We start from the raw sequence: 27,042 nt of genomic DNA on the forward strand, positions 1-27,042 counted from the left end.
AAGAGTTGGCAAAGCAGTTTCCGCCCCAGTCAGGCTCCGCACTGCCTCCCCCCAGCGAGTCCACGGCATGCGTGGGGGGGGCGGGAGAGCCCAGGCACCCGCGTCCCAGCGCGGTCCGGCCACGTGTGTAAAAACGCCCGTGGGAGGCGGCGGCGGCAGGAAGGGGCTGGTGCGCCTGGCACCGCCCGCAGCCGTCATATGGCCGTGTCCCAGAGCACGGTGTGCTGGCGCCGGCAAGGCGGCGTGCCCGCGGCCTTGCGGCTGTCGGAGCTGCGGCGCCAGCTCGGCAGGATGGGCATGCTCTCCTGCTTGCACAGGCCACGCTCCGGCCGGTGCCGGGCCTTGATCTCCTTGCACACGTAGCGCTTCCGCTCGATCACCTCCAGCAGCTTGCCGTCCCGCTCGGGGGTGCCCTGCACCGCCACCGCCGCCGCCACCGCGCCCGCCGGGGGCAGGGGGGGCCGGCCCTGCTCAGGGAGGGCAGAGTGAGGTGGGGGGCGCCCCCAGGCACCGCACGGGGGGACAAAGGGGAGACCCAGAGCTCCCAAACCCAGCCCGCAGCCCTTGCCCCCGGACCTACTGATCCCCTCACTCCTGCCCCACAGCCCCTGCATCCTCCAGCCCTACCGGTCCCCTCGCTCCCGCCCCCACAGCCCCTGCATCCCCCAGCCCTGCCGGTCCCCTCACTCCTGCCCCACAGCCCCTGCATCCTCCAGCCCTACCGGTCCCCTCGCTCCCGCCCCCACAGCCCCTGCATCCCCCAGCCCTGCTGGTTCCCTCGCTCCCGCCCCCACAGCCCCTGCATCCCCCAGCCCTGCCGGTCCCCTCACTCCTAACTCCACAGCCCCTGCATCCCCCGGCCCTGCCGGTCCCCTCATCCCTCCCTGCACCCCCAGCCCTGCCGGTCCCCTCACTCCTAACCCCACAGCCCCTGCATCCCCCAGCCCTGCCGGTCCCCTCACTCCCGCCCCACAGCCCCTGCATCCCCCAGCCCTGCCGGTCCCCTCGCTCCTAACCCATAGCCCCTACATCCCCCAGCCCTGCCGGTCCCCTCGCTCCCACCCCACAGCCCCTGCATCCCCCAGCCCTGCCGGTCCCCTCACTCCTAACCCCACAGCCCTGCATCCCCCAGCCCTGCCGGTCCCCTCACTCCCACCCCCACAGCCCTGCATCCCCCAGCCCTGCCGGTCCCCTCGCTCCCACCCCACAGCTCCTGCATCCCCCAGCCCTGCCTGTCCCCTCACTCCCACCCAACAGGCCCTGAATCTCCTGGCCCTGCCTGTCCCCTCACTTCCGCCCAACAGGCCCTGAATCCCCCGGCCCTGCCCGTCCCCTCACTCCCACCCCACAGCCCCTGAATCCCCTGGCCCTGCCCGTCCCCTCACTCCCACACACAGCCTCTACCCCCTGGCCCTACAGGTGCAGGCACCTTACCAGGCTGGCTGTGTCTTTGGGGTGGCTGCAGGGTCTCGGCGTGTGGCTCGTGGTGTGTCGCACCCCAGAGGTGGAGGCCGACCGGCCCAGGCGGTAGCCCCCAGTGAGATCTGGGAAGTGGGGACACAGCCGTGAGATCACTCACTCTCCAGCACGGTTCCCCTGCCCTGCCCCCATGGCACAGTGCCCTCTCACCAGGGAGCCCTTGCCCAGCCCCCTGCAGCAGGCCCCCCGCCCAGCCGACCGCCCTACTCCTGCTCACCTCTGGACCCCAACCCCTGTTCCCTGGTTAGCGCGGCCAGAGCAGAGCTCAGCCCTGGGCACAGGAGGAGGGCCTGTCCCAGCGTCCCTCCCACCCGGCACGCGCAGCGGTACCTCCATTGCGGTGGCAGGCAGGGAAGGTCTGGCAGGGCATAGGCAGCCCTGTGCGGCAGCCTGGCAACTTGGGCCCCAACCCCTCGGGGCCCGGGGCCCGGACAGGGATCCCCGAAAGTGAGGGGCCTGCCGGGGCTTTGGCCTCCCGCTCCGGTTTCAGCTGCGTCTCGCTGCTGCCATTCCATGCCCGGGGGGCCTCCGCCGCCTCTGCTGGGGCAAAGCCGAAGGTCAACCGGGAACGCACCCCACGCCTGCTCCCTTAGCCAGCCAGCAGGAGGGAACCAGAGCCCCCTAGAGGGGCCAGGCCCTGCCCCACTCCCACCCCCTGAGCCAGCCAGTCCTGCCCTGGGCCGGGGGAGCCGGTGCCCTAGAGGGAACAGGCCCTGCCCCACTCCCACCCCCTGAGCCAGCCAGTCCTGCCCTGGGCCGGGGGAGCTGGCGCCCCTAGAGGGGCCAGGCCCTGCCCCACTCCCAGCCCCCCAGCCAGTCCTGCCCTGGGCCGGGGGAGCCGGCGCCCCTAGAGGGGCCAGGCCCTGCCCCATTCCCACCCCCTGAGCCAGCCAGTCCTGCCCTGGGCCGGGGGAGCCGGCACCCCTAGAGGGGCCAGGCCCTGCCCCACTCCCAGCCCCCCAGCCAGCTGGCCCTGCCCCGGCTGCAGTGGCGTGGTCCCCATACTCACTGTCCAGCTCCTTGCCTTTCCGGGGGCCGTAGAGCCCCTTCCTCTGCAGCGCCCAGCCCAGCAGCTCCCCGTCGGCGGCGGGCGCCGTGCGGGAGCAGGCCAGGCCGGCGAGGGCCCCGCGGTCCTGCAGCGGGGGCCTGGCGGGGGGTGGCCCAGCGGCGCCCTTGGGCCCCGCTCCCCTGAGGCTCTCATAGGCCGGCGGCCGGGCCGGGCAAGTCCAGAGCAGGCCCAGGGGCGGCTGGGAGCGCGGGGGGCCGGCGAGCGGGTGGGCGGTGCTGGTGCACACCATGCTGTGGAGCACCGCAATCTCCTTCTCCCCCTTCTGCGGGGCCGGCAGCACCGCGTGCGTGGTGACCTTGACGGCCGAGTACACCATCGTGTAGGCCACGGCCGCCTTGTCCTTGTCCTTGTCCTTGTCCTTGGCCGGCTGCGGCACGGGCAGCAGGGAGGGCAGCCCCTTGGCGGGCGGGCACAGTGCGCCGTGGCAGCCAGGCAGCGCTGGGCCGGCGGGCTGCGGGGGCAGCGGGCTGGAGTGGCTCCGGGCACGGCCCGAGGGCACCAGCGGGCCGGGCGGGTGGGGAGCGGCCGGCGCCTCCTTGGCCTGGCACGGCACGGGCAGCTTGGAGGCCTCGTGGCCGCCCGGGCGGTGCCCCTTGCCCGGGGGGAAGGCCAGTAGGGGTGGGCGGTGCTGCAGCAGGTTGGGGAAGGGGGCCGGGATGTCACAGGGTGAGGTCTGGCCCGCCGGCCCCTTGGCCTGGTGTGGGGAGGGGGCCAGGCCCTCACCCGCCTCCTCAGCCAGCGGGTACTTCATCTCCTCGTAGATGGCCTCACTGTCGTCCGAGTCCTCCTCCGCCGCAGGGGGCGGCTGCTGGGGGGGCCCAGCACCCCGCAACACGTCCCCCACCATCTCGATGTACACCGGCTCCTCATCCTCAGGCTCCGGGCCCGGGGCGTGGCTGTGCGAGAAGGCCCGGCTGAAGCGTGGCGGGGCCCCGCCACCCGGGGGAGTCACCAGAGAGCGGCCAGCATAGGTCTCATCGAAGGAGACTGAGAGGTGGGTGTTGGGGCTCCGCTTCGGCTTCTGGGGGGGGACCTTGCGCCCCATCTCCCGGCTCTCGGAGCATGACTTTGAGGGGCCTGCGAGAGAGAGGAAGGAGAGCTGAGATGTGCCCACCTCTGAGGCGGGGCAGCTGGTGGCACAGGGACCCCTCTGTGATGGGGTTCAGGGGTCCCCAAGCGCTGCCCCCCAGCCGCAGGCAGGGGGGCCTCTCACCCAGCAGGTAGAACGGGAGGTTTAGGAGGCACCAGAGCCCAGCTCAGCACAGAGGGGTCAGTACAGCCGGCAGAGACAGTCCTTCCAACCCGTCCTGGGGAGAGGAGCCCGAGGGGGGCCCCTCTGGGGTGCAGCTTCCCCCCGCGCCAGGCTGGCTGCCCTCCAGCTCCCTCTCCCTCAGCTTCCAACTGCTGCCTCCCATTCCAACCCAGCTCGGCTCCTCCCTGCTCTGTGCTCAGGGCAGAGGTGTTACCTGCCAGCCTAGGGTACAGCCCAGGGGTCACCCTTAGTCGCTGGGAGCTGCTCTGCCCCTCACACACATCCAGCCTGAGTCTCACATACACCCCCCACTACATCACAGTTGTGTTGTCACGTGCGTTGTGTGTCTCACTCGCACCCCTCACCCCATCACACCCTCACCTGGCGTTGAGACGCGCCCACCTCTGGGGCAGGGTGGCTGGTAACACAGGGACCCCTCACCCGGCACTGAGATGTGCCCACCTCTGGGGCAGGGCAGCTGGTGACACAGGGACCCCTTGCCAGGCGCCGAGATGTGCCCACCTCTGGGGCAGGGTGGCTGGTAACACAGGGACTCCTCACCCGGCACTGAGATGCGCCCACCTCTGGGGCCAGCTGTGCCTCCCCACCAAGGGCACCCCACAAAGCCTGCAGCCTGGGTAAGCAGCCCTGCTGGAGCAGCCTAACACCTCACCCATTTTCCAGCTGCCACCCGGCTCCATGGCCCGCCCCTCGCCCGCCATGCTGAGCTTGGTGCTGGGGTGGCGCTGGGGCTTGGCCGGGGGCTGGCGGGCGCCCACAGGGCCCTCGCTGCTCTCCACGCTGCCGACCGAGTGGCAGGAGAGGGAGCGGGGTGCCATGGCGCTGGCACAGGGGTGGGGCGTGTGCTCCTGTGAGGCCGGCATAGTCATGAAGCCCATGCGGAAGTGGCGGCGGAAGGAGGCCACGTCCCTCATCTTCCCAGCTCCTGGGTCCTTGGCGGAGCTGCGGGGACACAAACACCATAAGTGAGTGCAGGGGGCACAGGACACCTGGGTCCTATCCCTCTGGCAGGGCTCTGCGGGCAACCCATCACAGGGTCTCCCTCCAGATCCTTTCCCAGGCCCCCTGCTGCCCCGCCCCAGAGGTGGGCGCATCTCAGCTCCGGATGCAGGGTCTCAGCAGTGAAAGAAGGTTCCCTGTAGAAACAGTCACCCCTACTCAAAGGCAGTCACTTCCAGTGCGCCTGGACATACTGTGGGCACCTCGCCCAGGCAGCCCCCATACTGCACCCCACAGCATGGGCTCATAGCTTGACCTTAACCCCTGCTCTAACCACCAGCCCCCACAGCACCAAGGAGAGAACCCAGGAGTCCCAGCTCCCGGCCACCTGCTCTACCCATCAGCCCCCACTGCCCTCCCAGCGCCGGGGAGAGAACCCAGGAGTCCAGATCCCTGCATACCCCTTCTTGGCCTCCTGGTCCTTGTGCTGCCGCCACTCCAGCCGGCTGCGGCGGTAGAGCAGGTTCATGTCGGGGCGCAGCGGGGGGCAGGTCCGGCTCAGCGCCCCAAATGCTCGGCTGCCACGCTCCTCGATGAACTGCAGGAAGGCCGACACCAGAGCCTCCTGGGGGCCTGTGCTCATCTTCCCGCCGGGGCCCTGTGGGGAGAAGGTGTTAGTGGCCCCCGGACGCCTGGGGAGACTGGGTTGGGGGTGATGTGGAGGCAGTGGGGGTCGGGGCTCTCAGGTAGGACAGAGATGGGGCAGGCTGTTGGGGGGATGGGATGGGGCGATGCAGAGGCCTGTGTTGGGCAGGGACAGTGAAGTCAGGGGGGCAGACCATCGGGGGACAGTGGGGTCAGGGGACAGGCCGTCAGGGGGTTGGGATGTGGGTGACACAGAGGCATTGTGGTCGGGGTGCAGCAGGGCCATATGTGGAGCAGGGTGTCGGGACAGTGAGGTTGGGCAAGGGCAGGCTGCAGTGGGGCTGGGTGGGGGGAAGTGGGGTCGGGGGCAGGCTGTTGGGGAGCCGTGGGGCTGGGCAGGGGGCAGTGGAGTCGGGGGGCAGGCTGTTGGTAGGCAGTGCGGTCAGGTGGGAGGCAGTGGGGTCGGGGGCAGGCCGTTGGGGGGCAGTGCGGTCAGGTGGGAGGCAGTGGGGTCGGGGGCAGGCCGTTGGGGGGCAGTGCGGGCAGGTGGGAGGCAGTGGGGTCGGGGGGCAGGCCGTTGGGGGGCAGTGCGGTCAGGTGGGAGGCAGTGGGGTCGGGGGCAGGCCGTTGGGGGGCAGTGCGGTCAGGTGGGAGGCAGTGGGGTCGGGGGCAGGCCGTTGGGGGGCAGTGCGGTCAGGTGGGAGGCAGTGGGGTCGGGGGGCAGGCCGTTGGGGGGCAGTGCGGTCAGGTGGGAGGCAGTGGGGTCGGGGGCAGGCCGTTGGGGGGCAGTGCGGTCAGGTGGGAGGCAGTGGGGTCGGGGGGCAGGCCGTTGGGGGGCAGTGCGGTCAGGTGGGAGGCAGTGGGGTCGGGGGCAGGCCGTTGGGGGGCAGTGCGGTCAGGTGGGAGGCAGTGGAGTCGGGGGGCAGGCCGTTGGGGGGCAGTGCGGTCAGGTGGGAGGCAGTGGGGTCGGGGGCAGGCCGTTGGGGGGCAGTGCGGTCAGGTGGGAGGCAGTGGGGTCGGGGGCAGGCCGTTGGGGGGCAGTGCGGTCAGGTGGGAGGCAGTGGGGTCGGGGGGCAGTGGGGCCAGGTGGGGGGGGCGGCGAGTTTGGAGGCAGGCCATCGGGGGGCAATGAGGTCAGGCAGGGGCAGGCCCTCAGGGGGCAGTAGGGTTGGGGGGCAGTGAGGCTGGGCAAGGGCAGGCCATCAGAGGCAGTGGGGTCAGGCGGGGGCAGGCTGTCAGGCGGCAGTGAGGGCGGACGGGGGCAGGCCATTAGGGGCAATGGGTTAGGGGGGCAGTGGGACCAGGTGGGGCAGGCTGTCAGGGGGCAGTGGGTTTGGGGGGCAGTGAGGGCGGACGGGGGAAGGCCGTCAGGGGGCAGTGGGGCTGGGCGGGGCAGGCCATCGGGGGGCAGCGGGTTCAGGGGGCAGTGGGGGGGCAGTGGGGCTGGGTTGGGGCAGGCCGTCAGGGGGCAGTGGGTTTGGGGGGCAGTGAGGGCGGACGGGGGAAGGCCGTCAGGGGGCAGTGGGGCTGGGCGGGGCAGGCCATCGGGGGGCAGCGGGTTCAGGGGGCAGTGGGGGGGCAGTGGGGCTGGGCGGGGCAGGCCGTCGGGGGGCAGTGGGTTCAGGGGGCAGTGGGGCTGGGTGGGGGCAGGCCGTCGGGGGGCAGTGGGTTCAGGGGGCAGTGGGGCTGGGCGGGGCAGGCCGTCGGGGGGCAGTGGGTTCAGGGGGCAGTGAGGCTGGGTGGGGGCAGGCCGTCAGGGGGAGGCCATCGGGGGGCCAGGTCACAAAGGGGAGACCCCTCTCCCCACCTGGGCGCGGCCTGGCTCTGGGCGAGCTATCCGGGGGGCATGTCGGGGTCCCTGCACCCCTGCTGGCTGCTCTGCTGCTCCGGCCTGGGCTCAGGGGGGTCTGCGGTCCATGCTCGGCGCTGGCTGCCTCCTGGCACTTTGGGGTCTGCTACGGGCCTGGGGAGAGACAGGCTTGGGTGGGGGGGTGTCCCCCAGACCCCCATGTATCCCTCCCCCCTGCCCCACACCCACCCTTTCAATCTACCTGCTCCCCTCCCAGAACCTGCGTCTCCCGCACATCCACCTCCCCTCCCCCAGCCCCCCACACCTCCCCCACGTCCACCTCCCCTCCCCCAGCCCCCCACATCTCCCCCATGTCCACATCCCCTCCCCCAGCCCCCCACGCCTCCCCCACTTCCACCTCCCCCCAGCCCCCCATGCCTCCCCCCATGTCCACATCCCCTCCCCCAGCCCCCCACACTTCCACCTCCCCCCAGCCCCCCATGCCTCCCCCCATGTCCACATCCCCTCCCCCAGCCCCCCACGCCTCCCCCACTTCCACCTCCTCCCAGCCCCCCATGCCTCCCCCCATGTCCACATCCCCTCCCCCAGCCCCCCACACTTCCACCTCCCCCCAGCCCCCCATGCCTTCCCCCATGTCCACATCCCCTCCCCCAGCCCCCCACGCCTCCCCCACTTCCACCTCCCCCCAGCCCCCCACATCTCCCCCATGTCCACATCCCGCCCCCCACGCCTCCCCCACTTCCACCTCCCCCCAGCCCCCCATGCCTCCCCCATCCACATCTCCCCCCCACATCTGCTCACCCCATCTTCCCTCCCAGCCCCCCACGCCTCCCCCACGTCCACATCTCTGCCCCAGCCCCCCACATTTCCCCCACGTCCACATCCCCTCTCCCAGCACCCCATGTCTTCCCCATCAACATCGCCTCCCCCACGTCCACATCCCCTCCCCCAGCCGCATGTCTCCCCAGCCCCCGCTTCCTAGCCCCAAATCTCACCCACATCCCCAGCTTCCTTCCTAGCCCCCATCCCACACCCATTCACCAGCCCCCCACCTGCATCCGCATCCCCTCCCCCAGCCTCACAGCCCCAATCCCCCTTCCTCGCCCCCCATATCTCCCCACCCATCCACATACCCTCCCCCAGCCCCACATCTCACCCACATCCCCAGCTTCCTTCCTAGCCCCCCACGTCTCCCCACCTGCATCCACATCCCCTCCCCCAGCCCCACAACCCCGGCCCCCCTTCCTAGCCGCCCATATCACCCCCACAGCCCCCAGTCCCCTCTCCAGCCCCCCACATCCCCCTCTCCCCTCCCAGTGCCCGGTCCCGCCCGCCCCGGTACCTGCCCGGCCCGGCTCCGCTCGCCCCATCCCGCTGCCGCTGACGCAGCGTCCAACCCGCCTCCCCCCGCCCGCCCGCGCCGGCAGCCGGGGATGGAGAGGCGGGGGGGGGCGGTGCTCCTCACTCCCGCCCTGCAGCCCCCCCGCGTGCTCCCCCCTCCCGCCCTGCAGCCCCCCCATGCTCCCCCCGCCCTGCAGCCCCCCCCGCGTGCTCCTCACTCCCTCCCTCCCTGCAGGCCCCTCGCCCCGGCGTGCTCCTCGCTCCCGATGTACAGTCCCAGTAAACGCGAGCCTGGGCTCGCCCGAGCCCCACTGGTGCCCCTCACTCCCCAGAGTCGTTCCGCCCCGCTGCTAGGGCCCCTCGATGTGCCACCCTAGGCTGCTAGTTGTCAGGTATATTAGACCTTCTGGGCAGGGGGCGATCACGTCTGGAGTGGGGTGAGGGCAGTGACACGGGGACCCCACGCCCGGCACTGAGATGCGCCCTCCTCTGGGGCGGGGTGTCCGGTGACACAGGGACCCCTCGCCCAGCGCCGAGATGCGCCCACCTCTGGGGCGGGGCGGCCAGTGACACAGGAACCCCTCCCCTGGCACTGAGATGCGCCCACCTCTGGGGCGGGGCGGCCGGCGACACAGGAACCCCTCGCCCGGCATTGAGATGCGTCCTCCTCTGGGGCGGGGTGTCCGGTGACACAGGGACCCCTCGCCCAGCGCCGAGATGCGCCCACCTCTGGGGCGGGGCGGCCAGTGACACAGGGACCTCTTGCCCCGTGCTGAGATGCGCCCGCTTCTGGGGCGGGGCGGCCGGTGACACAGGGACCCCTCGCCCACATGCGCCCATGTCTGGGGTGGGACGAGGCGGAGGCGCTCTCCAGGGAGGCTGGTAGCACAGCTGGCGTTGGGCTGTGGGCTCAGGTGGGGGTCGGTGTCGGGGGCCGGGAGCTGCTCCCCATTCCCGCGTGCCAGAGAGGTGCGGGACCCGGCTGCCGCCCCCCGGCGTGTGCTCCCCGCAGCGGGTCGGCCCCGTTCGGGGCGTCATTAGGCACCAGAGTCATCAACCCCGCGCGGACTGATGGGGGGGCGGCGGCGGCAGCGGAGGAGTTAAGGGGGCGGGGCCGGTTAGGGGGCGGGGGCCGGCTGTGGGGCGGGCCGTGGGGTGCGGCGGGGCTGTCAGCTGCTCGGGGCGGGGCTGCGCTTCCTGCAACCGGGACTTGTCAACAGGCGGCCGGGGTCGGGCCAGGGGCGCCCCCCGGGCAGAGAGCAGAGACCCCCCTCGAGCCGTGAGCCCCCCGCCCCCCCTCAGCGCCCCCCACAGCTGTGACCCCTCCCCTCTCGGCCCCCGAGCCGTGCCCCCCCCATCCCCAGCCGTGCCCCCGGGGCACCTCCCAGCACCCCCGGAGCCGTGAGGCTCCTGCCCCCAGACACTGCCCCCGGGCACCTCCCCGCTCCACTGCCCCCAGCCACCTTCAGGGACCTCCCAGCGCTGCATGGTGGGGGGCTCGGGGCGGGAATGCTGCACCCCCCCAAAGTACCCCCCTTCCTGGGCACGCGCTCCCCTTGCACCCGAACTGCTCATGACCTTTGACCTCCGGGCAAGGCCCGTGGTCATGCCCCCGTTTGCCGCCCCCGGTGCTGGTGCAGGACCATGAGCGAGGCCCGCAGGAAAAGCAGCTTCCAGATCACCAGCGTCTCCAGCGGGGGCGCGGAGCCGGAGGGGCCTGGGACCACGGTTGAGCCCCGGAACGGAGCTGGCACCGCCTCCCGCTTCCGGGTGGTGAAGCTGGCACAGGGCCCGGCGGGCGAGCCCTACCAACGGGGCCGCTGGACCTGCTTGGATGTCTACGAGCACGAGCCAGAGCACGCGGCCGTGGGGCGGCTGCTGGGCGCCACCCGGCTCCCCCGCTCTCTTGACTCCCGCCTCAGCCCCCCGCTGCTGCGCAGGGCTGGGGCCCACGGCCTCCCCCCGGGCCTGGGCCTGGCTCGGCCTGCGTTGCCCCGCTCACTGGGGGGCAGCGAGAGGACTCCTGCGGGCGCGGCACTGGGACACGGGGCCGCACTGGAGCCAGGCGCAGGGGCTGACGAGCTGCTGCTGCCCGAATGTGTCGCCCGGCGCGTCCACAGGGAAGTGGAGGGGAGGCACCAGGTAAGGGGGCCTGGACGCCTGGGTTCCATGGGGGGACCCAAAGCTCAGACCCATGCGCCCATTGAGCCTGGCATCTGGCCTTGGCAGCCGGGCTGCGGCCTGTTCCTGCCAGGCCAGAGAATCCTGTGGCGGGTAGTCCTGCGGGTTAACGCTGAACCGTCCACGCCCATGTCTGCCCCCTGCCCGCTGGGAGTCTCTGCCGGGGTCCCTGCTCCTCGGGCAGAGGCAGTTTGGGGGCAACCCTCTCCAGTGCATTGGGAGGATTTTATGGCAGTGGAGGTGGAACCAGGCTGGCTGGGCCGTGGGACTGATGTGAGGGGGACCCTGAGCCAGCTGGGCCCTACAGAGGAGGGGCAGACCAGCCCCTGTCCTACGAATCAGCCCCCTTGTCCCAGACACACCTTCCTCTGGTCCTGGGATACGGAGGGCCAGGGAGGAGTGGAAGGAACCCAGGCATCTGGGCCAGACCTGGTTCCTCCTGCCCCACGTGGAGCCCTTGGCAGCACCCTGGGGAGCATGAGGGGGTGGGGCAGGACGCCTGGGTCCCTTTGGCCCCACCTTGTGCATGGGCCCCTGTGTGTAACTCTGTCTCTCCTCTGCAGGCCCCGACCCACAGCTCCCGCCCCTCCTCCCCAGCGCCCCCCTCGTTCCGAGATGGGAGCCCCATCCAGAAGGGGTCGGACCCCTTGGGAGCCCGTCTCAGCCTGGCCCGATCCATGTTCGCAATGGGGGGGCACCAGGACAGCGATGATGACAGGTGAGGTGGGACTTCCTCTTCAGCACACTGGGGGCCAGGCGGGACTTCCCGCTTTGCCCACGAGTGGCTGGGAAGTTTGGGGAGGGGGCTGCCCTGCGGGGAGCAGTGTAGCAGGGCAGGCTGCTGCGACAGAGTGCCGTGGGGGCAGACACGCTCTGCAACAGGAAGGAAGCCAGGGGGGAAGTTGCATTGGAGAAGCTGGCAGCGGACGTGACTCAGTCGTGCTCGGCCGGGGGGACAGGGACCAAGCCTGGGGGGCCGCCATGGAGCACACAAAGCGGTGGGGGGTCCGCACAGGCACAGCCCCTACAGTAACATGAGCCCATGCAGCCCGGCATCTGCAGCCCTTACCCAGACACAGGACACCCTCCCATCGCACCCCTCTTCATCTCCAGCCCCCATCTTGACTGGCCCCCCCCAGCCGCCGGGGTGGCACCCGGTAAAGTTTCTCTGGCTTTGGTTCGTGGAGGACCTACATAAACGCAGCTGCTGCTCCTGGCTCACCCTGTCCTTGCCAGATGCTGCGTGCGTGCGCACGCATCTGTGCAGGGGTCGCGTAGGGTCTACGCCAGGGGCTGGCTCAGGGGGGTGTGATGGGAAACCAGGGACAGCTGTGCAGCAGGGGGTGGGGGTGGGGGGCGACCTCGCCTCACAGCTCAGCCCAGCGCCCATCCTCACCCCGTATGCACCGGGCCTGACAGGCACCATCTGGGGGGGGGCCCAAGGTGGGGGTGCAGTGGCTGCGGGTCAGGAGTGAGGGGGCTGGCAGGGCTCGGGGATGCAGGGGCTGTGGGTCGGGAGTGAGGGGACTGGCAGGGCCGGGGGATGCAGGGGCTGTGGGGCGGGAGTGAGGGGACTGGCAGGGCCGGGGGATGCAGGGGCTGTGGGTAGGAAGCGAGGGGACCGGCAGGGCTGGGGGATGCAGGGGCTGTGGGTAGGAAGCGAGGGGACTGGCAGGGCTGGGGGATGCAGGAGCTGCAGGGCGGGAGCGTGGGGATGGGCAGGGCTGGGGGATGCAGGGGCTGTGGGGCGGGAGCGAGGGGACCGGCAGGGCTGGGGGGTGCAGGGGCTGTGGGGCGGGAGTGAGGGGACCGGCAGGGCTGGGGGGTGCAGGGGCTGTGGGGCGGGAGTGAGGGGACCGGCAGGGCTGGGGGGTGCAGGGGCTGTGGGGCGGGAGCGAGGGGATGGGCAGGGCTGGGGGATGCAGGGGCTGTGGGGCGGAAGCGAGGGGACAGGCAGGGCTGGGGGATGCAGGGGCTGTGGGGTTAGGAGCGAGGGGATGGGCAGGGCTGGGGGATGCAGGGGCTGTGGGGCGGAAGCGAGGGGACAGGCAGGGCTGGGGGATGCAGGGGCTGTGGGGTTAGGAGCGAGGGGATGGGCAGGGCTGGGGGATGCAGGGGCTGTGGGGCGGAAGCGAGGGGACAGGCAGGGCTGGGGGATGCAGGGGCTGTGGGGTTAGGAGCGAGGGGATGGGCAGGGCTGGGGGATGCAGGGGCTATGGGGCGGGAGTGAGGGGACCAACAGGGCTGGGGGATGCAGGGGCTGTGGGGCAGAAGCGAGGGGACAGGCAGGGCTGGGGGATGCAGGGGCTGTGGGGTTAGGAGCGAGGGGACGGGCAGGGCTGGGTGATGCAGGGGCTGTGGGGTTAGGAGCGAGGGGATGGGCAGGGCTGGGGGATGCAGGGGCTGTGGGGCGGGAGTGAGGGGACCGGCAGGGCTGGGGGATGCAGGGGCTGTGGGGTTAGGAGCGAGGGGACGGGCAGGGCTGGGGGATGCAGGGGCTGTGGGGCGGAAGCGAGGGGACAGGCAGGGCTGGGGGATGCAGGGGCTGTGGGGTTAGGAGCGAGGGGACGGGCAGGGCTGGGGGATGCAGGGGCTGTGGGGCGGAAGCGAGGGGACAGGCAGGGCTGGGGGATGCAGGGGCTGTGGGGTTAGGAGCGAGGGGATGGGCAGGGCTGGGGGATGCAGGGGCTATGGGGCGGGAGTGAGGGGACCGACAGGGCTGGGGGATGCAGGGGCTGTGGGGCAGAAGCGAGGGGACCGGCAGGGCTGGGGGATGCAGGGGCTGTGGGGTTAGGAGCGAGGGGACGGGCAGGGCTGGGGGATGCAGGGGCTGTGGGGTTAGGAGCGAGGGGATGGGCAGGGCTGGGGGATGCAGGGGCTGTGGGGCGGGAGTGAGGGGACCGGCAGGGCTGGGGGATGCAGGGGCTGTGGGGCGGGAGTGAGGTGACCGGCAGGGCTGGGGGATGCAGGGGCTGTGGGGCGGAAGCGAGGGGACAGGCAGGGCTGGGGGATGCAGGGGCTGTGGGGTTAGGAGCGAGGGGATGGGCAGGGCTGGGGGATGCAGGGGCTGTGGGTCGGGAGTGAGGGGACCGGCAGTGCTGGGGGACAGGGGCTGTGGGGCGGAAGGGAGGGGAGTGGCAGGGTTGGGGGCAAGGGCTGCGGGCTGGGTTTGGGAGCTATGGGTCTCCCCTGAGGCCCCCTGCGTGGTGCCTGGGGGCGCCCCCCACCTCACTCTGCCCTCCCTGAACTGGGTTCTGTTCCCAGTGTGTGTGCGCTACGTAATGGCTTTGGTCCCAGTTCCCATGATTAACCCCATTCCTGCCCCCGGAGAAGCTGTAACCCTTTCAATGGCATCTTTGTCATCCCCCCGTCACCCTCCCACACACCTGCGTACGTGTCCCCACATGAGGTGGGGCAGGACTGGCTGGCTCTGGGGCAGGGCTGGCTGGCTCTGGCTGGTGTGTGGGATGTCGAGGGGGGAGCCGGCGCTGGGGGGGGGCTCCTCCACCTCCCTGTGGCCGCCTGCTGGCCTGATGCCAGACGCGCGCTGGGGCCGGCTGCTGGCAGCGAGCGGGGAGGGCCGGCGGCAGTGCACAGCTGGGCAGTCGGCCCAGGGCAGCGCCAGCGGGTCCTCACACCGAGGGCTCTGCCCAGCTGGTGGAGCGCGGGGCCCCCGGGCACCTGCCCCATGGCGCTGGAGCTGCAGGGCATCTCGGTCCGGTCGCGGGTCAGCGCCTTCGAGGCGCGGGGCCAGCCCCATGGCTGCGGCTGCTGCTCCCTCCCGGAGCCCGGGGACCCGACCCGCTCCCGCCGGCGGGGCTGCTCCTCCCCAGCCCCCTCACGGGGCTCGTCCCCCGCCCGGGCCAAGCTGGGCCCTACGGGACCCCAGAGCCGGGGGTGGCCGGGCTCTGGGGGCCGAGAGATGGACAAATCCCTGCTCTCTCTGCTGCTCATCTTCCACAGGTACCAGAGCTGCACCCCAGGGGCAGGGGCAGGGGCAGGGGTACGGCCGGGTGCTGCCTGCACTGGGGGTCGGGGGCACGGCTGGGCTGCCCTCATCGAGGGGGGCAGGGTCACAGTGGGGGGTTGCACCCCAGGGTCAGAGGCATGGCTGGGGGCTGCCTGTGTCGGGGGGAAGGAGCATGGTTGGGGCTGCACCCCGGGGGCAGGAGCACGGCGCGGGGCTGCCTGCATCAGGGGGCAGGGGTATGGCGGGGGGCTGCACCCCGGGGTCAGGAGCATGTCTAGGCTGCCTGCATCGGGAGGCTGGGAAACTGGGGTGGGAGCGGTTCTACAAGGCCAGAACCTGGGAGCTGAGGGCGCCAGAGAGGGGCATGTGGGGGGCGTTGGATGAGTTTTGGGGGCTGGCTTGACACCACAGTGATACTTGTGCTCTCTGGATGTCATCAGCCCCAGTGCAGTTCACAGGGTGACTTTGGGGAGTGTCGGGGCTGAGGAGGAGTAAATTCAGGAGTTGAACACCAGGCCCAAGTGGGCAGCACAGGGTCTGATTCGGTTCCCCATGGGACGGTGAGACAGGGCCACAGGACTGAACACAAGACACGGCAGGATGTCGGGGTTTCCTTTGCAGGTGGGGGTGGGAGTGAGGGCACCAGCAGGGCTGGGGGATGCAGGGGCTGTGGGGGTGGGAGTGAGGGCACCAGCAGGGCTGGGATGCAGGGGCTGCGGGTGGGAGTGAGGGGACCGGCAGGGCTGGGGGATGCAGGGGCTGCGGGTGGGAGTGAGGGGGACCGGCAGGGCTGGGGGATGCAGGGGCTGTGCGGTGGGAGGGAGGGGACTGGCAGGGCTGGGGGGTAGGGGCTGCGGGTCGGGAGTGAGGGGCACCAGGCCCTGTTGTTTTTTCTCTCAGTCCATGTCTCTCTTGACCCCCAGCAGTTCAGGCAGCAGCATGATCGCCATCGATAACAAAATCGAGCAGGCCATGGTGAGTGACAGGAAAACCCCATGTCACCTTGGGGTGGGGCGCTGGGAGCCAGGACTCCTGGGTTCTCTCCCTGGTGCTGGGAGGGCAGTGGGGGCTGGTGGTCAGAGCACGGGGTGGGAGCCAGGACTCCTGGGTTCTCTCCCTGGCGCTGGGAGGGCAGTGGGGACTGGTGGTCAGAGCAGGGGCTGGGAGCCAGGACTCCTGGGTTCTCTCCCCGGCGCTGGGAGGGCAGTGGGGGCTGGTGGTCAGAGCAAGGGCTGGGAGCCAGGACTCCTGGGTCCTAGCCCAGTGGCAGGAAGGCAGTGGCTGTGGGTGGGAGCCAGGCCCCACATCTCTGGGTGCTGAGCCCTGCCCCTGCCCCAGGACCTGGTGAAGACCCACCTGATGCTGGCCGTGCGGGAGGAGGTGGAGGTGCTGCGGGAGCAGATCAAGGAGCTGGCGGAGCGCAACGCAGCGCTGGAGTGGGAGAACGGGCTGCTCCGTGCCCTGGCCAGCCCTGAGCAGCTGGCCCAGGTCCAGGCCCAGCTCCGGGGCCCCACAGCCTGATCCACAGGGTGCCACTGCATGGTCTGGTCCCACATGTGGGCATGGGCCTGGCTGGACACTACTAACACCTTATGTGCCTTGTGGGAGGGCCTGGAGCCAGGACGCCTGGGTTCCATTCTCTGCTTAGAGCAGAATGGGGGCTGGTGGTTAGAGCAGGGGACTGGGAGCCAGGATAGCTGGGTTCTCTCCCCCAGCACTGTGGGGGCTGGTGGTTAGAGCAGGGGGCTGGGAGCCAGGACGCCTGGGTTCTCTGCCCAGCACTGTCGGGGGGAAGCGGGGGTGGTGGTCAGAACATGGTGGGGTTTGTGGGTAGCATGACTCCTGGCTCTGGGAGAGGCAGCTGCTCCGGGTGGGGGCTTTAACGGGGCACTCCCTGTCTCAGTGGGGGCCGTGTTGAAGCAGATGGAGTGGAGGGGGCAGGAGACCCCCAAGGGCTTGCGGAGGCGTGAGGGCCACAGGGCTTGGGAGGGGAGGCCCCACGTCGATGATGGCAATAATTATTTGTAATAAAGAAACTTTTACAGTATTTCAGGTTCTTAAAAGCTCAACGTGACCATCAGCCGTGAGTGCGGGGGAGCTGGGGGTGGAAGGGCTCTTCTCCCTCTCGCTGCGGGAACGTCCCAGCCGAGTCCCAGGGAGGGGCACCCCAAACTCCTGGCTCTGGTGGCCCTGTCACACCGCAGCGGGGCCCAGGGAGAAACTGTGACTGAGGGAGAATCCACCATCACCCTGGGTGTGTCTCCGTGGGCCTGCACTCTCCTAAACAGCCGGCTGCCCTGCCCAGAGCTGGGTGCTTCTCAACACGAGGGGTCCCTGTGTCGCTGCCTGCCCTGCCCCAGAGCTGGGCGCATCTCAGCGCTGGGTGAGGGGTCCCCATGTCACCGGCTGCCCCACCCCGCCCCAGAGTTGGGCGCATCTCAGCGCTGGGCAAGGGGTCCCTGTGCCACCGGCCACCCCAGAGGTGGACACATCTCAGCGCTGGGCGAGCGGTCCCCTGACTATTTGGCTGCGGGGGGAGAGTTTGTTTACGTTTGGTGGCGGGGGAGCAAAGACATTTGTTCTGTTCTCTGCCCCGCCCCCCCACGAACACCCTGTCCCAGCTGGGCCCAGACAATAGTGCTTCCCCGCAGCTGCCTGCGCCGGAGGAGGCGGGAAAGAAAGAGCAGCTTGTTAGTGCCGCTGGGCAGGGGCCAAGGACTCTGCCGGGCGCCCACAGGCAGTGGGGTGGGGGGGCAGGGGGGAACTGGCACCCCCAGCCTGGGCGCTGCAGAAGTCTGGGTGATTCCTCCCTCGGCACCCTCAGCCCACATACTGGGTCCTCCCAGCTGACCTGGGAAACACTGCCCCTGCACCCGCCTCCTGGCCTTGGCTGCAGGGAGGCTGCGGGGTGGGAGTGAGGGGCACCCAGGCCAGTCCGTGGCAGAGAAAAATGTAGTGGACATGCAGCCTCCAGGGTGGAGCTGCAGCAAATCACAGCAAAGCTCCTGGCCCCCGCTCTAACCACCAGCCCCCACTGCCCTCCCAGCACTGGGGAGAGAACCCAGCAGTCCTGGCTCCCACCCCTCCTCTAACCACCAGCCCCCACTGCCCTCCCAGCGCCGGGGAGAGAACCCAGGAGTCCTGGCTCCCACCCCCTGCTCTAACCACCAGCCCCCACTGCCCTCCCAGCACCGGGGAGAGAACCCAGCAGTCCTGGCTCCCACCCCTCCTCTAACCACCAGCCCCCACTGCCCTCCCAGCGCCGGGGAGAGAACCCAGGAGTCCTGGCTCCCACCCCCTGCTCTAACCATCAGCCCCCACTGCCCTCCGAGCGCCAGGGAGAGAACCGAGGAGTCCTGGCTCCCACCCCCTGCTCTAACCATCAGCCCCCACTGCCCTCCCAGCACTGGAGAGAGAACCCAGCAGTCCTGGCTCCCACCCCTCCTCTAACCACCAGCCCCCACTGCCCTCCCAGCACCGGGGAGAGAACCCAGGAGTCCTGGCTCCCACCCCCTGCTCTAACCATCAGCCCCCACTGCCCTCCGAGCGCCAGGGAGAGAACCGAGGAGTCCTGGCTCCCACCCCTCCTCTAACCACCAGCCCCCACTGCCCTCCCAGCGCCGGGGAGAGAACCCAGGAGTCCTGGCTCCCACCCCCTGCTCTAACCATCAGCCCCCACTGCCCTCCGAGCGCCAGGGAGAGAACCGAGGAGTCCTGGCTCCCACCCCCTGCTCTAACCATCAGCCCCCACTGCCCTCCCAGCACTGGAGAGAGAACCCAGCAGTCCTGGCTCCCACCCCTCCTCTAACCACCAGCCCTCACTGCCCTCCCAGCGCTGGGGACAGAACCCTTCCTGGCTCCCGGCCCCCTGCTCTAATCCTGTAAAAGGAGCACCCAGTGCCAGTCTGACTTGGTATAGCCGAGCTCCCCCCGCCACTGTAGTTGGTGCGGTCGGAATGCACTCTCTACCCCTTCCTGGTTGGTATACACCATTCCAGAGGTCAGCTGGGTTGGTATGTCCCATCTCCCCCCTCTATGATTATAAGTTGGTATCACCCTGCCAACTTCAACGAGTAAATGGACATCTCCCACTTTGGCCCCCCCGCCCTCTTAAGATGGTCTGTCCTGGTCCCCAGGAAGTGAACTATTTCCCTCCCCTTCTGGGACAGTCCTTCACCTGACCCTCCCGGAAACGGAGTTGGTATCTACCAGCCGCCCCCTACCACATGATCGATAGCATCGTCCGGCTCTCCCATTGTCTGCCTCAAGCATTGGAGAAGTGGTCTCGTCTGGCGCACCCCACCGGAAATAAGTTGGTATATTCCATTCTACCTTCCTCCTTCACCAATCTTGGATGTGCTCACCCTTCCACCCCCGGAAGTGAGTTGGTGTCTCCCATTCTCGAGCCGCCCTCCCACACGGGACACGGACTTACACCCACCCGAGAAGTGAGTTGGTGCCTCCCATTCCCAGCTGGGTGGTCTCCCTCTGCATTCCCCCGGAAATGAATTGGTATCTCCCATCGGGGGGGCCCCCTTGCATATGTTAAATGGTCTCACCCTTCGCCGCCGGAAGTGAGTTGGTATCTCCCACCCGTAGTCCCCTCCGTCCTATGGTAGATGGTGTCGTCCTCCGGTCTCCCCCCACCCCTTGCACTTGGTGCGTGCCGGGCTCTGGGCGCGGCCGCCGGCAGCCGCATCACCGGGACAGGCAGGAGGCGGAGGGGGGGCCGGATCCGTCCGCTGCTGAGTCCCGGCTGCGCCGCCGTGGACCCGACGCGGATCCTTCCGCCCAGGGGAGCGGCCGCGGAAACGAGTCCCCCGCACCCCAAAACGAGGCTGCGCCAGGTACGGAGGGGTGGGGGAGGGGACGCGCCCCTGTGCGGAGCTCCTTGTTCCAGACCTGCAGCCCCCCCGCACCGGGGTCACACCCCGGACTCGGGGCCTTACCCGGGGGGCTCCCCCCCCGCCCGGAGAGAACCCAGGCGTCCGGCCCCGCTGCTCCTCCCCCCCCCGCCCGGAGAGAACCCAGGCGTCCGGCCCCTCTGCTCCTCCCCCGCCGCCCCGAGAGAACCCAGGCGTCCGGCCCCTCTGCTCCTCCCCCGCCGCCCCGAGAGAACCCAGGCGTCCGGCCCCGCCGCTCCTCCCCCCCCCGCCCGGAGAGAACCCAGGCGTCCGGCCCCGCCGCTCCTCCCCCCCCCCCCCCCCGCCCCGAGAGAACCCAGGCGTCCGGCCCCGCTGCTCCTCCCCCCCCCGCCCGGAGAGAACCCAGGCGTCCGGCCCCGTTCTACCCACCAGCCCCCACTGCCCTCCCAGTGCCAGGGAGAGAACCCAGGAGTCCTGGCTCCCACCCCCTGCTCTACCCACCAGCCCCCACTGCCCTCCCAGCGCCGGGGAGAGAACCCAGGAGTCCTGGCTCCCACCCCCTGCTCTACCCACCAGCCCCCACTGCCCTCCCAGCGCCGGGGAGAGAACCCAGGAGTCCTGGCTCCCACCCCCTGCTCTACCCACCAGCCCCCACTGCCCTCCCAGTGCCAGGGAGAGAACCCAGGAGTCCTGGCTCCTACCTCCTGCTCTGCCCACCAGCCCCCACTGCCCTCCCAGCGCCGGGAAGAGAACCCAGGAGTCCTGGCTCCCACCTCCTGCTCTGCCCACCAGCCCCCACTGCCCTCCCAGCGCCGGGGAGAGAACCCAGGAGTCCGGGCTCCCGGCCCCTGCTCTAACCACCAGCCCCCATTGCCCTCCCAGTGCCGGGGAGAGAACCCAGGAGTCCTGGCTCCCACCCCCTGCTCTAACCACCAGCCCCCACTGCCCTCCAGTGCCAGGGAGAGAACCCAGGAGTCCTGGCTCCCGGCCCCTGCTCTGCCCACCAGCCCCCACTGCCCTCCCAGCGCCGGGGAGAGAACCCAGGAGTCCTGGCTCCCACCCACTGCTCTAACCACCAGCCCCCACTGCCCTCCCAGCGCCGGGGAGAGAACCCAGGAGTCCTGGCTCTGGGCCCCCTGCTCTGCCCACCAGCCCCCACTGCCCTCCCAGCGCCGGGGAGAGAACCCAGGAGTCCGGGCTCCCGGCCCCTGCTCTAACCACCAGCCCCCACTGCCCTCCCAGCGCCGGGGAGAGAACCCAGGAGTCCTGGCTCCCGGCCCCTGCTCTAACCACCAGCCCCCACTGCCCTCCCAGCACCAGGGACAGAACCCAGGTGTCCTGGCTCCCACCCCCTGCTCTAACCACCAGCCCCCACTGCCCTCCCAGCGCCTGGGAGAGAACCCAGGAGTCCTGGCTCCTGCCCCTGCTCTACCCACCAGCCCCCACTGCCCTCCCAGCGCCGGGGAGAGAACCCAGGAGTCCGGGCTCCCGGCCCCTGCTCTAACCACCAGCCCCCACTGCCCTCCCAGCGCCGGGGAGAGAACCCAGGAGTCCTGGCTCCCGGCCCCTGCTCTAACCACCAGCCCCCACTGCCCTCCCAGCACCAGGGACAGAACCCAGGTGTCCTGGCTCCCACCCCCTGCTCTAACCACCAGCCCCCACTGCCCTCCCAGCGCCTGGGAGAGAACCCAGGAGTCCTGGCTCCTGCCCCTGCTCTACCCACCAGCCCCCACTGCCCTCCCAGCGCCCAGGAGAGAACCCAGGAGTCCTGGCTCCCAGCGCCCGGGAGAGAACCCGGGAGTACAGCTATTGTGAGTGGTTCTCAGGGCTGTGGGGTGTTGTGGAACTGGGTGTGGAGGGGTCTGGGGGTCTTAGTCTTTCCCCGTCAGTCACAGCGTATCTCTGGGGGTTGCCTGAGAAAATCCACCCATTGCTGCGGTGATGGGAAAGGCTTCGACCTGTCTCCCTTCAACTTCTGGTTGCCAAGGCAACAGTATGGGAGAGGAGATTGAGGAAGGAGCAGAAATAGGAGGGCAGGGCCTGTCCGCTGTAGGGGCGCTGGCTCCCCCCGGCCCAGGGCAGGGCTGGCTGGCTCAGGGGGTGGGAATGGGGCAGGGCCTGGCCCCTCTAGGGGTGCCGGCTCCCCCGGCTCAGGGCAGGGCTGGCTGGCTCAGGGGCAGGGAATGGGGCAGGGCCTGGCCCCTCTAGGGGCGCCGGCTCCCCCCGGCCCAGGGCAGGACTGGCTGGCTTTGTGGCTGGCGTGTGGATGTCCTGGGTTCTCTCCCCAGCGCTGGGAGGGCAGTGGGGGCTGGTGGTTAGAGCAGGGGCCGGGAGCCAGGACTCCTGGGTTCTCTCCCCGGCGCTGGGAGGGCAGTGGGGGCTGGTGGGTAGAGCAGGGGCTGGGAGCCAGGACTCCTGGGTTCTCTCCCCGGCGCTGGGAGGGCAGTGGGGGCTGGTGGTTAGAGTAGGGGCCGGGAGCCAGGACTCCTGGGCCCTCTCCCCGGCGCTGGGAGGGCAGTGGGGGCTGGTGGTTAGAGCAGGGGCCGGGTGCCAGGACTCCTGGGTTCTCTCCCTGGCGCTGGGAGGGCAGTGGGGGCTGGTGGTTAGAGCAGGGGGTGGGAACCAGGACTCCTGGGTTCTCTCCCCGGTGCTGGGAGGGCAGTGGGGGCTGGTGGTTAGAGCAGGGGCCAGGAGCCAGGACTCCTTTCTGACTGGCTGCTCCCCTGGGTGCAGGTTGCCGCCCGGCTGAGCGGAGCCCCGGCGCCGCCATGAGTGAACTGGAGCAGCTTCGCCAGGAGGCTGAGCAGCTGCGGAATCAGATCCGGGTGAGTGAGGCGTCTGCACTCTGGCACTGGGGGCCCAGACGCCTGGGTTCTCTCCCCATCTGGGGAGCGGAGGGGAGGGGGCTGGCGGGTGGTGGGCATGGGCAGAACAGGGCTGAATCTCACTCCCCCTTTCCCACAGGACGCGAGGAAGGCATGTGGCGACTCCACCCTGAGCCAGGTGAGTCTGGGGCACCCCCTTCTCCACCCCCGCCATTGCCAGCGGCCCCCCAAGGCAGCAGCCCCACAGGGCTTGGCTCCTGCCACTTACCTGTGCACCTCTCTGCAGATCACCGCTGGCATGGACCCTGTCGGACGCATACAGATGCGGACACGGCGCACCCTGCGTGGGCACCTGGCCAAAATCTACGCTATGCACTGGGGCACCGACTCCAGGTCAGGCCCTACCAGCACCGGGGTGGGGCGGCCAGGTGGACACGGGGACCCCTCGCCCGGCGCCGAGATGCGCCCACCTCTGGGGCGGGGTGGCCGGGGACACGGGGACCCCTGGCCCCGTGCTGAGCTGGTGTCTCTCTGCTCCTCAGACTGCTCGTTAGCGCATCACAGGACGGGAAGCTCATCATCTGGGACAGTTATACCACCAACAAGGTTAGGGCGGGTGGCAGGGGTCTGGGGGAGGTGGGAGGCCCTTGGGGGAGGGGAGGGGAGGGGAAAGCCTGGGGGAGGGGCCCACGGAGGCCCTGTGGGGGGAGGGGCGGGAGGGGCCGGGGTCCCAGCTCTGCCTCTCGCCAGGTCCATGCCAGGGAGGGGAATGCCTGGGGGAGGCCCTGGGGGAGGGGAGGGGAAAGCCTGGGGGCGGGAGGGGCCGGGGTCCCAGCTCTGCCTCTCGCCAGGTCCACGCCAGGGAGGGGAAAGCCTGGGGGAGGGGCGGGGCCCCCGGAGGCCCTGGGGGAGACCCTGGGGGGGGAGGGGCCGGCCGGGGTCCCAGCTCTGCCTCTCGCCAGGTCCACGCCAGGGAGGGGAAAGCCTGGGGGAGGGGCGGGGCCCCCGGAGGCCCTGGGGGAGACCCTGGGGGGGAGGGGCCGGCCGGGGTCCCAGCTCTGCCTCTCGCCAGGTCCACGCCATCCCGCTGCGCTCCTCCTGGGTGATGACCTGCGCCTACGCCCCCTCCGGGAACTACGTGGCCTGCGGGGGCCTCGACAACATCTGCTCCATCTACAGCCTGAAGACTCGGGAGGGGAACGTCCGGGTGAGCCGGGAGCTGCCGGGCCACACGGGTGAGAGCCGGCGTCTGGCGCGGGGAGGGGCTGGGAGCCCGGACTCCTGGGTCCTCTCTCCCACCAGGCCCCCGGCTGACCAGCCTGCCCTGTCCCCTGGCAGGCTACCTCTCCTGCTGCCGCTTCCTGGACGACAACCAGATCATCACCAGCTCCGGGGACACCACCTGGTGAGCTCTGCCCCTGGACTGGGCCGCCCCCGGGGGCAGAAGAGTGGAAGTCTGGGGCAGGGCCCCAGGGGTTGGAACCTGTGGGGCAGGGCTGAGGGTGGGGTGGAGCCAGGAGTGGGTGGAGCCATCAGGCTGAGGCTGGGTGGAGGGCAGAGCCAGCAAGCTGGGGTGTGGTGGGGCCAAGGGTGGGCGGAGCCAGCAGGCTGGGGCGGGTGGAAGGCGGAGCCAGGAGCTGTCGTGGGCGGAGCCAGCAGGCTGGGGTGGTGGAAGGCGGAGCCAGGAGCTGCCGTGGGCGGAGCCAGCAGGGTCCCACCCTGTCCCCTCCCCCAGCGCGCTGTGGGACATCGAGACGGGGCAGCAGACGACGGCCTTTGGGGGGCACAGCGGGGACGTGATGAGCCTGTCGCTGGCGCCCGACGGCCGCAGCTTCGTGTCCGGCGCCTGCGACGCCTCCATCAAGCTGTGGGACGTGCGGGACAGCATGTGCCGGCAGACGTTCACCGGGCATGAGTCGGACATCAACGCCGTCTGCGTGAGTCCCGGCCCCCGGGGACCCCTGGGGAACCCCAGAGACCCCCCCCGTCCTTCAGAGACCCACAGGGACACCCTGGGCCCCCCAGCCCCTACAGACACCCCCAGTGACCTCCCTGGCCCGCAGGGACCCCCCACAGACCCCTGGGGACTGCCTGCAGACATCCCCAGGGACCCCACCAGCCTCTAGCGACCCCTGGTGTCCCCACAGCGCCCAGAGACCCACAGGGCCGTCCAGGCCCCTAGAAATATCCCCCCCCAGCCTGCAGAGATCATGGGGTGCCTGCAGCCCCCAGACACCCCCGCTGATCCCCTGGTCCCTAGAAACCCACCAGGGACCTGTGGGAACCCCCTGGCCACTGGGAACACCAGCAGGCCAAATAGGCCCCAAGAGATGCCCCCAGGGACCCTGAGTGACCCCTGGCCCTCAGAGACCCCTGGGGAACCCACAGCCCCCTGGGACCCTCCCCAGAGGGACCCTCCCCCTAGAAACCCCCTAGCCCTAGGGACCCTTCCCTGGCCTCCAGGGACCCCCTGCCTTGCCACAGGGGACACCCTTCTGCTATCCAGAGGCCAACCCGTCCCCTAGGAAACCCCCGGCCCCCAGAGATCCCCTGTACCTTTCCTCAGCTGCTAAAACCCCCCCTACCCCTAGGGACCCTTCCCTGGACCCCAGGGACTCCTACACTGCCACAGGGAGCTCCGCCAGACCCCTGAACCCTCCCTGGCCCCCAAGGACCCTCTTACCTGCTGGAGTTCCCCCATGTCCCCTTAGCCCACCTCCCCATCTCGATGCCCTCTTGGCCTCCAGAAACCCATTCCCCCTACCCTCCCCGTCTCCAGGGACCCCGTCCTCCACTGGCTCCAGACACCCCCAAATTCTCCACGCTCTAATTCCAGTCATTAGCGTGTGTGTGTGACTTGGTCCCTAGAGCTCATTGGGCAGCTGCTGGTCACAGCCCCCCAGCAACTGGGAGATTGGCCCCCAACTTAGAAACTCAGCTCAGGGCCAGGACTCCTGGGTTCTCTCCCTGGCGCTGGGAGGGCAGTGGGGGCTGGTGGTTAGAGCAGGGGGTGGGAGCCAGGACTCCTGGGTTCTCTCCCCGGCGCTAGGAGGGCAGTGGGGGCTGGTGGTTAGAGCAGGGGGTGGGAGCCAGGACTTCTGGGTTCTCTCTCTGGTGCTGGGAGGGCAGTGGGGGCTGGTGGTTAGAGCAGGGGGCCGGGAGCCAGGACTTCTGGGTTCTCTCCCCAGCGCTGGGAGGGCAGTGGGGGCTGGTGGTTAGAGCAGGGGGTGGGAGCCAGGACTCCTGGGTTCTCCCCGGCGCTGGGAGGGCAGTGGGGGCTGGTGGTTAGAGCAGGGGCTGGGAGCCAGGACTCCTGGGTTCTCCCCGGCGCTGGGAGGGCAGTGGGGGCTGGTGGTTAGAGCAGGGGGTGGGAGCCAGGACTTCTGGGTTCTCTCCCCGGCGCTGGGAGAGCAGTGAGGGCTGGTGGTTAGAGCAGGGGGTGGGAGCCAGGACTTCTGGGTTCTCTCCCTGGCGCTGGGAGGGCAGTGGGGGCTGGTGGTTAGAGCAGGGGGTGGGAGCCAGGACTCCTGGGTTCTCTCACACCCTTTGCCTGCACAGTTCTTCCCCAATGGAAACGCCTTCGCCACGGGCTCGGACGACGCTACGTGCCGGCTCTTCGACCTGCGCGCCGACCAGGAGCTCATGATGTACTCACACGACAACATCATCTGCGGCATCACCTCGGTGGCGTTCTCGCGGAGTGGTCGCCTCCTGCTGGCTGGCTACGACGACTTCAACTGCAACATCTGGGATGCCATGAAGGGTGACCGTGCAGGTCAGTCCAGACCCTTGGTTCTCACCGTGGGGGTGGAAGGTTGCGAACCAGGACTCCCGGGTTCTCTCCCAGGCACTGGGAGGGCAGTGGGGGCTGGTGGTTAGAGCAGGGGCTGGGAGCCAGGACTCCTGGGTTCTCTCCCCGGCGCTGGGAGGGCAGTGGGGGCTGGTGGTCAGAGCAGGGGCTGGGAGCCAGGACTCCTGGCATGGGGAGGGCAGTGGGGGCTGGTGGTTAGAGCAGGGGGTGGGAGCCAGGACTCCTGGGTTCTCTCCCCGGAGCTGGGAGGGGAGTGGGGGCTGGTGGTCAGAGCAGGGGGTGGGAGCCAGGACTCCTGGGTTCTTTCCCTGGCGCTGGGAGGGCAGTGGGGGCTGGGGGTTAGAGCAGGGGCAGGGGGGTGGGGAGCTAGGACTCCTGGGTTCTTCTCCCTGGCAGTGGGGGTTGGGGGCTGTTGGATTTGGGGGCTCTGTGCCCCACTGGGGGGGCGGGGGAGCAGGATGCCTGGGTTCCCTTGAGCAAGGCTCACTCACTCTCCCCTCACAGGGGTGCTGGCCGGCCACGACAACCGTGTGAGCTGCCTGGGGGTGACGGATGACGGGATGGCCGTAGCCACTGGCTCCTGGGACAGCTTCCTGAAAATCTGGAACTAGCCCCTCCCCTTTGTGCCTGGGAGGCGTGGCTTCCCTGGTCCCACCCCCCCAGAAGGCAGTGCCTGGCTTTAGCCCCGCCCCTTCACCCTTTGGGGGTGGTTTTTCTCTTGGTTAAAAAGGAAAAGTAGCCTGCTGTGGGGGAGGGGACGGCATCCAGCTGTGACCTTTGACCTGGGCGGCCAAGGTGATTGACAGTTGGTGGAGGAGGAGGGACTGTTTTCCC

General features: G+C 70.0%; 3 protein-coding genes across 7 annotated transcripts; 2 read left to right on the top strand and 1 right to left on the bottom strand.

The window, feature by feature from the left end:
• NYAP1 (neuronal tyrosine phosphorylated phosphoinositide-3-kinase adaptor 1) lies at positions 1 to 19,396 on the bottom strand. The gene is made up of 8 exons (XM_074982999.1): positions 19,267 to 19,396; positions 7,213 to 7,368; positions 5,222 to 5,418; positions 4,474 to 4,763; positions 2,489 to 3,625; positions 1,810 to 2,016; positions 1,435 to 1,544; positions 1 to 467 (listed from the first exon to the last, which is right to left on the bottom strand). Exons 3-8 carry the CDS (start codon positions 5,401 to 5,403, stop codon positions 195 to 197), a joined length of 2,199 nt encoding a protein of 732 aa, XP_074839100.1. The 5' UTR covers positions 5,404 to 5,418; positions 7,213 to 7,368; positions 19,267 to 19,396; the 3' UTR covers positions 1 to 194.
• TSC22D4 (TSC22 domain family member 4) lies at positions 9,921 to 19,148 on the top strand. 5 transcript variants are annotated; one of them, XM_074983013.1, is made up of 5 exons: positions 9,921 to 10,698; positions 11,301 to 11,455; positions 15,631 to 15,682; positions 16,753 to 16,790; positions 18,844 to 19,148. In XM_074983013.1, exons 1-5 carry the CDS (start codon positions 10,201 to 10,203, stop codon positions 18,848 to 18,850), a joined length of 750 nt encoding a protein of 249 aa, XP_074839114.1. In that variant the 5' UTR covers positions 9,921 to 10,200; the 3' UTR covers positions 18,851 to 19,148. The 5 variants fall into 5 exon arrangements, with proteins under 5 accessions (XP_074839114.1, XP_074839112.1, XP_074839113.1 ...); XM_074983011.1 differs by having other exon boundaries at positions 18,877 to 19,148; XM_074983012.1 differs by having other exon boundaries at positions 15,634 to 15,682; positions 18,877 to 19,147.
• On the top strand, positions 19,235 to 26,965 carry GNB2 (G protein subunit beta 2). Its single transcript, XM_074983003.1, has 10 exons — positions 19,235 to 19,554; positions 22,306 to 22,397; positions 22,537 to 22,575; positions 22,684 to 22,790; positions 22,940 to 23,003; positions 23,470 to 23,632; positions 23,736 to 23,802; positions 24,133 to 24,334; positions 25,956 to 26,172; positions 26,713 to 26,965. Exons 1-10 carry the CDS (start codon positions 19,257 to 19,259, stop codon positions 26,817 to 26,819), a joined length of 1,356 nt encoding a protein of 451 aa, XP_074839104.1. The 5' UTR covers positions 19,235 to 19,256; the 3' UTR covers positions 26,820 to 26,965.
• Positions 26,966 to 27,042: the final 77 nt, after the last annotated feature.

Source organism: Carettochelys insculpta, chromosome 34 (genome assembly GCF_033958435.1).
Source record: "Carettochelys insculpta isolate YL-2023 chromosome 34, ASM3395843v1, whole genome shotgun sequence".
In the NCBI taxonomy this organism is placed as follows: domain Eukaryota; kingdom Metazoa; phylum Chordata; order Testudines; family Carettochelyidae; genus Carettochelys; species Carettochelys insculpta.

What these genes read in the sequence shown, in the direction of transcription:
- GNB2 (XM_074983003.1), top strand. Translation starts at nt 19,257, where the DNA reads ATGGTCTCACCCTTCGCCGCCGGAAGTGAGTTGGTATCTCCCACCCGT. An exon ending in CACTGGGGCACCGACTCCAG is followed by an intron (nt 22,791 to 22,939) that starts GTCAGGCCCTAC and finishes TCTGCTCCTCAG; the next exon opens with ACTGCTCGTTAGCGCATCAC. An exon ending in GGAGCTGCCGGGCCACACGG is followed by an intron (nt 23,633 to 23,735) that starts GTGAGAGCCGGC and finishes GTCCCCTGGCAG; the next exon opens with GCTACCTCTCCTGCTGCCGC.
- TSC22D4 (XM_074983009.1), top strand. Translation starts at nt 10,201, where the DNA reads ATGAGCGAGGCCCGCAGGAAAAGCAGCTTCCAGATCACCAGCGTCTCC. An exon ending in AAGTGGAGGGGAGGCACCAG is followed by an intron (nt 10,699 to 11,300) that starts GTAAGGGGGCCT and finishes TCTCCTCTGCAG; the next exon opens with GCCCCGACCCACAGCTCCCG. An exon ending in ACAAAATCGAGCAGGCCATG is followed by an intron (nt 15,683 to 16,045) that starts GTGAGTGACAGG and finishes CCCCTGCCCCAG; the next exon opens with GACCTGGTGAAGACCCACCT.
- NYAP1 (XM_074982999.1), bottom strand. Translation starts at nt 5,403, where the DNA reads ATGAGCACAGGCCCCCAGGAGGCTCTGGTGTCGGCCTTCCTGCAGTTC. An exon ending in GACCAGGAGGCCAAGAAGGG is followed by an intron (nt 4,764 to 5,221) that starts GTATGCAGGGAT and finishes GTGTCCCCGCAG; the next exon opens with CTCCGCCAAGGACCCAGGAG. An exon ending in CCAAAGACACAGCCAGCCTG is followed by an intron (nt 468 to 1,434) that starts GTAAGGTGCCTG and finishes CTCCCTGAGCAG; the next exon opens with GGCCGGCCCCCCCTGCCCCC.